We start from the raw sequence: 12,121 nt of genomic DNA, 5'->3' as shown, positions 1-12,121 counted from the left end.
CAAAAAATATGAATAGCTTTTCATGATTTCAAATTTCATCAACAGTTTTCCTCCATATTCCTGTGGGAATGTCACGTTTAGCGTCCTGACACCTGGACCAAATCAGCGTCCTGGATACAATAATTTCTATAATACCCCATCACTTCAAGAGTTCGTTAAGGCCACCCAAGTACGACTTCATTTCCATGGGCAGTACCATACGACTGAGACTCCTGTCAGCCCCAGACACAGATACTATGGGGTCAATGAAATCACCATCACTGGAAGGTAGGCTCATGACCAAGGTTCTGAGTGTGCTTTTCATGATGAATCTCGTGTCCAACAAATTTTTGTCATACTCATTTAAAAATACATTAGCCTTTTAGAGAAAACCAGATTCCAGTCTCCATGTATTGACATTATTTCCTATTCTAAGATTTTGGGGGGAGATTTGTATGTGAGTCTTTGATGTACATAATATCACATTGTTAGGAAATCAATTTTCAAAAGCTGTTGGGTTTAGAAGTTATGATACCCTGAATCCAACTTAGAAAAGAATTGTCAAATATTTTGCTTATTTTTTTCTGGAATATAATTTTCAAGTGTTCTTGAAATCAAAGAGAAGAAGCTAGATTTGCAGTTACAACTGTAGTCCCAGCTAGTCTGTAAGTACTGAGCTTGATCTCCATAAGTTCACAGTTTTATGAGGAATATCTGTTCTCCTATAAAGGAATAAAGGAAAATTATAGGACACTCTAAGGAATTTATAAATATCTGGCTCTAGTAGAGAACAAAGTTAAACAAATGAATAGTTGGAAAACTACAAGATAGCGTACTCCCTAGTATGGAAATGCTGCATATATAGACTCTACTTAAAACTGGTTTGTGCTAGAAGAATGATATATCCTGTGAATAAAGCACACATTCATAAGCAGACTGGAATATGAACATATAAATGTTATTTGTTAAGTCATAGCACAATGAAAAAATAGCTATTAAGTTTTCACCATCTAATTTTGAGGAAAAAGACCAATTGAAATGTGTGAACTTTATTCTTCAGTTTATTCTGAACTTTGTAGTCTCAATTCTGTTTTTGGTAGTTTCAGTAAATGCCTTTTCATGACAGTTTGCCACATGGTTAATATTGGTACAAACCACTCAGAATGAGTTTGAAAATCAACTTCACATTTGGATATTGATGAAAATCCTTCCAATACTTCAGTGTTAATTTAAAACTGTTATGAATATTATCCATATGACCAAAAAGAAACTGAATTTTGTATTGGATAATAGACTTTGCCTCTTGTTGTTAAATTCGTATAGTGGATACATACATAGATCTTTAAATATACTCACAGTTGGGTTGGTGTTTCTAAGGAGTTGTTCGATGCTCATGTCCACAGGTGTCAGTGCTATGGTCATGCCAATCACTGTGACACAACAAGCCAGCCCTATAGATGCCTCTGCTCTCAGGAAAGTTTCACTGAAGGACTTCATGTGAGTTCTCTGTTTATGCGTGGGAATCTCAAAAAAGTGGGTGGGCTGTTGAATATAAATCCTTTAAACTTGACTTGGTCTAACTTCTCCTTGTGAGTAAAAGTAAATTGATATGAACTTAAACTGTTAATTATTTCAGAAAACATTTTCATAGAGAAAAATGAAAGCTATGAGTAAAGTTGAAAACTTTATTTAAAAATACTCTGTGGGAGAAATAACAACTAATACTAAACCCAGAGGTTTTCTTTTTCCTTTTTTTTTCTGTTTCATCAGCATTATCATATTTATAAAGCAACTTTTAAGGCATATAAATAGATGGAACTAAGAAAAGGATCAGATTGCTACATCTAAAGGGTACATTTGTGCAAAGGTATATAAAGAGATCTTTATGTGATTGCATCAATCAAGTTTAATTTGTTGCTGATATCAGGAATTTTAATTAGTAGTTAACTTGAAAATCTATAGTGAAATCGCTTAGAAGTTACATTGCTTTAGTTTGTCTCTAATCATCGGGGTAAGTTTCATACTGGAAGTGGAAATTTAGCTTCATCTTTAGGAAGAAGAAGTAAATGAAAAAAAATTAAGAGAAACTTGTTAGAAATAAATATTCAGCACAAACATCAGTAATAGATGATATGAAAGAGGGTTACAGCAGCAGAAACAGGGTTACAGCAGAAATAAAAGTAAAGAGTATGGCATCTTCAGTAAATGGTGTTTGAAGCAATTGGCTGCCAATTTGTAAGAAAATAAAGTTACCTACCTCATGACATGTATAAAAATCTAGGTGCTTAAAGAATTAAATGTAAAAACAACTGTAAATTTATGAAAATAAAGGTTAGAACAAGAATGATTAACACTTTCACTTTCATGTATATCCACACATATACATTACATAAATGCATTCATATTTAACTGGAAGGTTTATAATAAATAACTTACTGATACATTAATAATGCTAGGTAAAATAATAAATGAATATAATTTTAAGAAATTACCAGTCCTATGTGACAGAAATAAAGTATTTTATCCTATTTATAACTGTATTTTTGAAATTTTCTACATTGAATATGTGTAAACAATAGAATAATAAAATATATTTTATAACTTAAAAAAATATTTCTAAATTTCAGGTGGGGTCTATATAAGCAAAACATATGAAATACAAAAGAAACAAGCATATCAGGAGTCATAAAAAAGTACTGACATTCGGTCATACAAGTATTCTTTATAAGTGAAGGCTTCTCTCGTGGCTCAGATGGTAAAGAATCTGCCTGCAATGCGGGAGACCTGGGTTTGATCCCTGGGTTAGGAAGATCCCCTGAAGGAGGGCATGACAGCCCACTCTACTATACTTGCCTAGAGAATCCCCATGGACAGAGGAGTCTGGTGGGCTACAGTCCATAGGGTCGCAAAGAGTCAGACATGACTAAGCGACTAAGCACAATAGTGATAAGTGATGGGGCTGATTGAAAATATTTAACAGATAAAGATCTGAGATCCCTCTAAAAAGGAAATGCACACTATTCTACCTACAACTACAGATCACATTTCTGACACCAGATATATGGGTTTTTTTCCTACACCAAGCAATTCAGTTCTCTATGGATACCAACTGGGTGTACTACAATTTAATTCAGTTCTGACACTAATTGGAATTAGCACAGACCTCATGGGTTTAGAGCTTAGTCCTAGAAGACATCACTCACTTTAGATGCCAACTGCAAGTAGTGAGTCCCCAGGTTAACTACAACTTCTGTCCGACTTAGCTACAAATTAGAAGTTCCCCTAATGCACTCCTTGGGCTTGATAATTTGCTAAAAATGCTCACAAAACTCAAGTAAATAGTTTACTTATTAGATAACCATTTATTATAAAAGGATGCAATTCAAGCACGCCCAGATGGAAGGGATGCAAAGAGAATGTCAAGAGGAAGGGGAACAGAGTTTCCGTGCCCTCTCTGAGCATGCCACTCTCTATGTGTTTAGCAGTCTGCAGGCTCTCAGAGCCTTTTCAGGTAGAATTTTTATGGATACTTCATTACACATGATTGATTTAATCGTTGGCCATTGAACTTGACCTTGAGCCCTTCTCACTTCCCTGGAGATCTAGAGGTGAGGCAGAAAGTTCCATCCCTCTGACCACTTGGTTGTCTTTGCTGGCACCAGCCCTTATCCTTAAGGTGTTTCCAAAAATCATCTTGTTAAAATAAACTCATGTGGATAGGGACTTGTTATGAATATAAAAAAGATATTTTTTTTAACTTTTGGTTCTGGAACTATTTTAGGAACTGGGAATAGAAACCAAGTTTATAACAAAATATGCCCCTATCACTCTTACCAGTTAGGAAATAACAAGAGTTTTAGAAGCTGTGTACCAGAGACCAAAAATATGTATTTTATTATGTCACAATCTCTAATACACAAAGAACACTTAAAGAATACTAAGGAAAATAATTAATACCATTTGTTGTTCAGTCACTCAATCATGTCCAAATCTTTGCAACCCTATGGACTGCAGCACACCAGGCTTCCCTGTCCTTCACTATCTCCCAGAGTTTGCTCAAACTCAAGTCTGTTGAGTCAGTGATGCCATCTAAACATCTCATCCTCTGTCGTCCTCTTCTCCTGCTCTCAGTCTTTCCCAGCATCAGGGTCTTTTCCAATGAGCTGATCCTTTTAAACAGGTGGCCAAAGTATTGAAGCTTCAACTTCAGCATTAGTCCTTCCAATGAATATTCAGGGTTGATTTCCATTAGGATTGACTGGTTTGATATCCTTGCTGTCGAAGGTAATAATATTAAGGGGCTAATATACTAACAAGCAATTCACAAAGAAGACAATTTTCAACAAATGCATCAAAGTTTACCAACTTCACTTTTAATTAGGAAAGTGAAGATTATAATAAAATTTTGTTTTTAGCCTATCAGATTAGCAACAAATTTCAAAATTGATGACATTTAGATTTGAGAGAAGATGAATTTTGAATATAACATGGTGGAACTCCCAACTGGTACAAAATTTTTGGAGGATTATGTGGCCATGTGTATATTAAATTAAGGGGATTCCCTGGTGGTTCAGGCAGTAAAGAATCTGCCTGCAGTACAGGAGACTGAGGTTCAATCCCCGGGTGGATAAGATCCCCTATAGAAGGGAAGGGCTACCCACTCCAGTATTCTTGCCTAGGAAATCCCATGGACAGAAGAGCCTGGTGGGCCACAGTTCGTGGGGTCACGAAGAGTCAGACATGACTGAGCAACTAACACATTCACACGTATTAAATTTAAGTTGTAAATACAATGGATTACTTTATGTAGTTGTCATTCTAAAAAGCTGTTCTTCATTGACAAGAGTATGGAATGGTTACATTTGTATCTTTTGTTATATAAATATGAGATTATACATTAGTGTATTTTAGCTTTTAAAATGGCAGCACTGTCTCTTGATTCTTATATGACTTGCATGCCTTCTAGATGTTCCCGACTTGTGTGTTGTTAGTCACTTCACTCGTCTGTGTAGTTTGTTTTAGAATTTCATGGAATATCTTGTTTTAAAAACCATCTGTAAAGGATTTGACAAACTCCATTTTTGTCTTCTGAAATTCTTAATCTAATTTGTTTTTCAACTACAGCATTAGTGTGTATAATTCAATGGCAAGAATATTTTCTGAGAAGCAGCATTCCTCTGACACATTTAGAACGTCTTGCTAATCTTCGGTTTCAACTTAGGGTCTTTGATTTGATTACAGCCACCTTTATTTCTATGTGCTCAAACCAAAACTTCCACATTCTAATTCAGATGTCCGTTTGAACCTATCCTCCAGATCATGGATTCATATTGCTGACTTTTTAATTTATACATTTGGTCTTTGCCACTAGTTAATCGATTTGAAAGAAAGAATCTTCTATATTTTTCAGATATCTAACACTGGAGTCTTTGAGTGTGATTGTATTAGTATATCATGAAAAAGTCTCTAAACATTGATTTTAATGTTTATATGGCTTACTGTATTGTTGCAGAAGGAAATTATTTGAATTAACTTCATTGATTCACTCTTTATTCAGCTGTAATTGTGTATTTAAATTTTGGGCAATTTGATTTGCTCTTGATATTAAAATGACATTTATACTGTTTTTCTTGACTTCCCTGGTGGCTCAGACGGTAAAGCCTCTGTCTACAATGCCGCAGACCGGGGTTCAATCCCTGGGTTGGGAAGATCCCCTGGAGAAGGAAATGGCAATCCACTCCAGGACTATTGTCGGGAAAATCCCATGGACAGAGGAGCCTGGTAGGCTACAGTCCATGGAGTCACAAAGAGTTGGACACGACTGAGTGACTTTACTATACTGTTTTTCTTAGTGTTGTCTCCTTTTGATCATTTAAAATAGACACTTCTGTTTTTGCAGTCAGTGATTTCTTTTATAACCTCACTCCTCCCCAAGTCCACTAATAACTCAATTTAAAAGTGCTCTGGGATGAACTGAGTAGGACAGTTAGATCTGAATAGGTTTAGTAAATGAATACCGCTGCTGCTGCTGCTGCTAAGTCGCGTCACTTGTGTCCGACTCTGTGTGACCCCATAGACTGAGGACTGCCTAATACTTTCATTTGATTCATTGTTTTTTGAGCCTCTCTTGCTTTATTTTGGCTAGTTAGTTCCTCTCCCCTTTTCTCATCCCCATCTCCCTTCCTATTCATGCCCCATCCCATATTTTTCCCTTTTCTCTCTCTAAATGCTCACAGTTCAATGATTGATATCTTATGATTCCTGGGTGATTTCATGCTTCCTCTTAAAAATAGAGCCATTAAATAAGTCAAGGCTCATGATTGGTTTCAGAAGTCAAGTTGGGATTTTCAGACTTGGTCTCCAGTGGTGACTGTTGAATTATGAACTAGTGAAATAATTAACTATAATTTATGTTGAGAATATGTTTTAATGCTTCTTATTTAGACATTAAGTGCCTTTGAAAACAAAAGTTTAAAAGTTAACTTTTATGTTATCTTCCTTCTTGTAGTATTTTGATAATTCATGAATTGTACCATAAATAAAAGAGCAACAAATATCATTCACTTCCTTCCCAAATGCAACTGAAGGGAAAAAGTCAATAAACTGTTAAGCTGAATGATTTCTCAGTCCTATGATATTTTCAATAGTGTGTTGAAAATGAAAAATGATTTTATGAGGTATTCATAGCATGACCTTTTCTTTTGTTATCATTCTAGATATTTTAATACATGTGGGACTTATATCTGAAAAAATTCCCCTACAGTAATTTGAAAATATTCAAGTGTTTTTCACATTGTTTCACTTTTTAAATAACAAGTTTTAATATAAGCCATCCATATCCTATTGGAAACAATGTTCTCTTTAAAGATCTGGACATAATCCAAAAGGAGTGTCTTCAATTTCACAGTATTATGCTAGCCATTAATAATATTACTCAATAAACAGGACTTCTGTGACTTATATTACAGCCATTTGGCAAACAGATGAAAACGTAAGCCTTGAAAATATGCCAGTTCTTGGCAACTGTCAGTCCTATGAGAAAGTGTTTTTAGCAGAAGTGAAAATGAATGAAATTGGGGGAATGGAATGGTGAAATCAGAAGCGTGTTCATATACATAGTCATTCTAGAGACTTTTCTGTAAAATATTTTTTGCTTGTAAAGTTGATGTTGCAAACTGGTGGTCCTCAGGTGGGAACAGTGTTCAGTTTTTTAATTTCCAAGAAGAGTTTTCACCTTCCTTCCTTCCATCTTTGTATTACATCTCCGAGTTCTCTTAATTAGAAAGTCGTCCAACACGGGCATGCCCCCGTTCCCCATGGTAACAGCTGGTTAACTCATGGTAGCAGTTACCCTCTCTAGAGCATCATCACTCTTCACTTACCACTGTATTTACTGCTATCCTTAGCCGTATATCTCGTGACCTCATTCATGTTAACCATCTGGTCTTCAGACACTTTTAAGCTTGTAAACCCTAAAAAATAAAACTTACTCTAATATTTGAGACGTATACTAGTAGATTATTCTGGGTATAGTAAGATCAGCAGTCTGTTTCATTGTTCCTATTTATTTTGTCCATTCATAAAGTTAAAAAAAACCTAACAAATAACCCAAAACAACTCAATATCTGTAACCAAAGATACCATTGATTCTAAGATGAACTTGAAGTCATACTTACTTTTTCTTAAACATTCCACTGCTTTTTGTGAAACTTAAAATACTTATCTCGAGGAGGCTCACTGATTCTCCTCAGTGCTGTTGGACTAGGAACTCTGACATATTTTGGTATGGTATCGGCAATTTTAAGGCTTTAAACACAATGTATTATGCTTTGAGCATAATGTATTATGGTTACCATAAATAATAATGGCATATTTCATTAATAGAGAAAAATTTGGAGCATTTGTCACATTTCTTCCCTCCAAATGACTGAAGCGGTGAGTAATTAATTTTCTGGCCCATTTTAGGATTAATCTATGGCAAACAAATCCCAACAGACTAGATACTATTCAATGACTTTTGAGCAGAGTTGAATGTTTTAAAGTAGATTTCAGGATTACATGGCATCAGGCTTCTAATGGATCATATGATTGTTGATACTGTTTTAAAATGCTTAATGTTATTTGACTAATAACTGTCACTTATACATGTATTTTTAATTTTTAAATAGTTTTTTGATATAATTATAAATTCATATACTGTAAGTATTTATCATTTTTAAGATGAGTTCAAAGAGTAGTGTAAGGATTCATTCTATGGGGGAAAAAACTTATGCATTCAAAAGACAATTTTTTTTTTCTTTTTGTTGTGTATGTGTGTGTGTTTGTGGGGAGAGTGCTAACTCTAGCAAGCAATTCCTGAAGTCAGGACATCAGCTTCAACCTTTGGAGGTAAAGCAGCATTGATTACAGTCTTTCCTTAAATCCTAATGTCAGCCTGAGTCCAGAGTGGGAGGGGTGAATGACTGTTGCCCAGTGGCAGGTATTTTTACCCATTACTTTTCCTTTAATCTTCACAAAAGCAAAGTTTTTATGCTTTCCTGCTATCCATACCAAAGGCCTTTGCGGAATATGTTCCTAATAAAGAGTAGGAGATCAATGGTCAGAAAAAAAAGAAGCGATACAAATATTTCTTGTTCTTTTTACCAAATTTCACATATAGGAATATCTTGTTTTTCTTTATAGAGTAACTTTCTTGAAGTATGATTTGCATACAATAGAATATACCCATTTAAAAATGTAGAGTTTGAGTTTTGGCAAATGTATAGCCTTGTTGTAATAACCACCCTGATTAAAATATAGAACCTTTTCCTCTCTGCAAGCTCTCTTTTGTGCTCCTTTGTAGTCAATATCTCCCCACCAACCCTGTTTGAAGAAACCACCATTTTGTCATTGTAGATTAATTTCATATCAAAGAGTTATTCAATAAATATTATTTTGATACATAGACTTCTAAATCCCACCCCACCCCAACTCCTTTTTACTTTTTAGATCATTTCCTAGCTAGTCATATTATTAGCTTTATAATAAAAAAGTACTTCTGGTCCACCTGCTCAGGAAGTCCATTATAAATTTCAAAAATATATGTTAAGTTCACAGGTGCAGAATGCAACCTAGGAATTGGAAACTTGTATAAGGAAATAACTAGTATATATCAGATAACATGGTGGCATAGCTACAATATAGCCATTAATTCTTTTCTCCTCCTATCTGGAACTTTATTTACCTGTTCTAAGAGTTCAAGTATTGATAGAATCTAGTTTTAAGAAAAGTGTTACCAGTTGAAACTTGCATCCTTAGAATTTTTCATTTTCTTTTAATAGTTGTGTTCACCTTTCAAGGGCTGTGGTCCAAGAATGATGCAATGATCAGTTCCTCTGCCAAGCACTGGCACTTTGTTGGCTGCTTAACTATTCTTTCATCATTTTGTGACATCATTATCTGCAAGGGTGGCCAAGCATTCATGGAGCAATTTATTAGTAACCGTGAATACTCCTTTATTCTTTGGCTCTGATTTGTGACCCTTTTATAACATTAATCTTAGATTTTATGAATTAACTAAGATCAAACTATCAGTATGCATTTTGTTAGTATTATAAATAGCAGAGCCAGCTTAAAACATTTTATATAAGAACCCTTTCTACCATTCAACAATTTGAATGGTGCCATCATCACACTCTACATTGATATTTATGTAAATGAGTATTTCCTGTTATTTTAGAGAGTATGTTCCTTTATGGAACTTAAGTCCAGAAGTATGAGTCATCATGACTAACTTGTGTCATATTTTTATTACACATTGAGCTTTCAGTTCAGTTCAGTTGCTCAGTTGTGTCCGACTCTTTGCAACCCCATGAATCGCAGCATGCCAGGCCTCCCTGCCCATCACCAACTCCTGGAGTTCACCCAGACTCACGTCCATCAAGTCAGTGATGCCATCCAGCCATCTCATCCTCTGTCATCCCCTTCTCCTCCTGCCCCCAATCCCTCCCAGCATCAGTCTTTTCCAATGAGTCAACTCTTTGCATGAGGTGGCCAAAGTACTGGAGTTTCAGCTTCAGCATCATTCCTTCCAAAGAAATCCCAGGGCTGATCTCCTTCAGAATGGACTGGTTGGATCTCCTTGCAGTCCAAGGGACTCTCAAGAGTCTTCTCCAACACCACACTTCAAAAGCATCAATTCTTCGGCACTCAGCCTTCTTCACAGTCCAACTCTCACATCCATACATGACCACAGGAAAAACCATAGCCTTGACTAGCTGGACCTTTGTTGGCAAAGTAATGTCTCTGCTTTTGAACAGGCTATCTAGGTTGGACATAACTTTCCTTCCAAGGAGTAAGCGTCTTTTAATTTCATGGCTGCAGTCACCATCTGTAGTGATTGTGGAGCCCCCAAAAATAAAGTCTGGCACTGTTTCCACTGTTTCTCCATCTATTTCCCATGAAGTGATGGGACCAGATGCCATGATCTTTGTTTTCTGAATGTTTTCTATTTGCTAACAGAAATTTTTCACTCTAAATCTATTTCATTTTATATTATAGTTTTGTAACACTGATGAATTCATTTTCATGTAACTAGCATTTAGGCAGTTTACATTATAGAATCTACATTAGATGTTCACTTCATGAGTCAAAGTCAAGAATTTCATTTCCTATCTGACACATGGATGATATTATTAATCTTTGAAAAACACTTATTCTTGTTTCCCTGAAATAAGTATGTACATAAACACCTTGAAAATGTAAGTTTAAAACATGAAAAAGGTTAGGAGCAAGGGGATAGATTAAGACAGCTTTATAGAATAGAAATGATGAGCATATAAAAATGAAGACATATGGTATTTAAAGGGATAAGAGTAAAGAATTGACAAAAGTTGAGTAATGACCTGATCCTTCTTAATCCTAAATAGGCTATGAAAAATACACTGATAATATATAGTGATTCTGATGATTGCCAAAGACCAAGAGTAAATTTTAAAAAGTAGCCAGAGAAAAAGATAAATATTTATTGATATGAATTTATAAGAAATTGAAACTTCTGATATCTCAATCCACGATAGAAGCCAAAAGACAATGGAATAGTACCTCTGAAGTGCAAAGACAAAGTAACCAACAAACCTAGAATTGTATTTGTAGTTAAACTATCATTTAAACACAAAGGATAAAGAGTACAATTTATCTCTGACAAAAATTTATCAACTTTACCACTGGTGTAGATGCACTAAGAACATTTTTAAGGATATATTTTACAAAGAAATATAATTATTTCAGGAAAAAGGCCTGATAGGCAAAAGTGAACTGTGAGCAAGTAAACGAGCCAATACATATAAGCTAGGTTACCAAAATCAGATTGATTATATTCTTTGCAGCCAAAGACGGAGAAGCTCTATACAGTCAGCAAAAACAAGACCAGGAGCTGACTGGCTCAGATCATGAACTCCTTATTGCCAAATTCAGACTGAAATTGAAGAAAGTAGGGAAAACCACTAGACCATTCAGGTGTGACCTAAATCAAATCCCTTATGATTATACAGTGGAAGTGAGAAATAGATTTAAGGGCCTAGATCTGATAGATAGAGTGCCTGATGAACTATGGAATGAGGTTCATGACATTGTATAGGAGACAGGGATCAAGACCATCCCCATGGAAAAGAAATGCAAAAAAGCAAAATGGCTGTCTGGGGAGGCCTTACAAATAGCTGTAAAAAGAAGAGAAGCGAAAAGCAAAGGAGAAAAGGAAAGATATAAGCATCTGAATGCAGAGTTCCAAAGAATAGTAAGAAGAGATAAGAAAGCCTTCCTCAGCGATCAATGCAAAGAAATAGAGGAAAACAACAGAATGGGAAAGACTAGAGAGCTCTTCAAGAAAATTAGAGATACTAAGGGAACATTTCATGCAAAGATGAGCTTGATAAAGGACAGAAATGGTATGGACCTAACAGAAGCAGAAGATATTAAGAAGAGGTGGCAGGAATACACAGAAGAACTGTACAAAAAAGATCTTCACGACCCAGATAATCACGATGGTGTAATCACTGACCTAGAGCCAGACATCCTGGAATGTGAAGTCAAGTGGGCCTTAGAAAGCATCACTACGAACAAAGCTAGTGGAAGTGATGGAATTCCATTTGAGTTATTTCAAATC

General features: G+C 35.4%; 1 protein-coding gene across 1 annotated transcript in view; it reads left to right on the top strand.

Annotated features, from left to right (window-relative positions):
* The window catches only part of USH2A (usherin), a 938,899-nt gene that overhangs the window by 101,442 nt on the left and 825,336 nt on the right, over positions 1–12,121 (top strand). Inside the window, exons 7-8 of the mRNA XM_027564435.1 lie at positions 46–267; positions 1,383–1,476. Of these exons, the coding sequence (XP_027420236.1) occupies positions 46–267; positions 1,383–1,476 (316 nt within the window). The remainder of the gene's footprint in view (positions 1–45; positions 268–1,382; positions 1,477–12,121) is intronic.

This window comes from Bos indicus x Bos taurus, chromosome 16 (genome assembly GCF_003369695.1).
Source record: "Bos indicus x Bos taurus breed Angus x Brahman F1 hybrid chromosome 16, Bos_hybrid_MaternalHap_v2.0, whole genome shotgun sequence".
Taxonomy (NCBI): Eukaryota; Metazoa; Chordata; class Mammalia; order Artiodactyla; family Bovidae; genus Bos; species Bos indicus x Bos taurus.
This window is presented reverse-complemented; position numbering and strand designations above follow the sequence as displayed.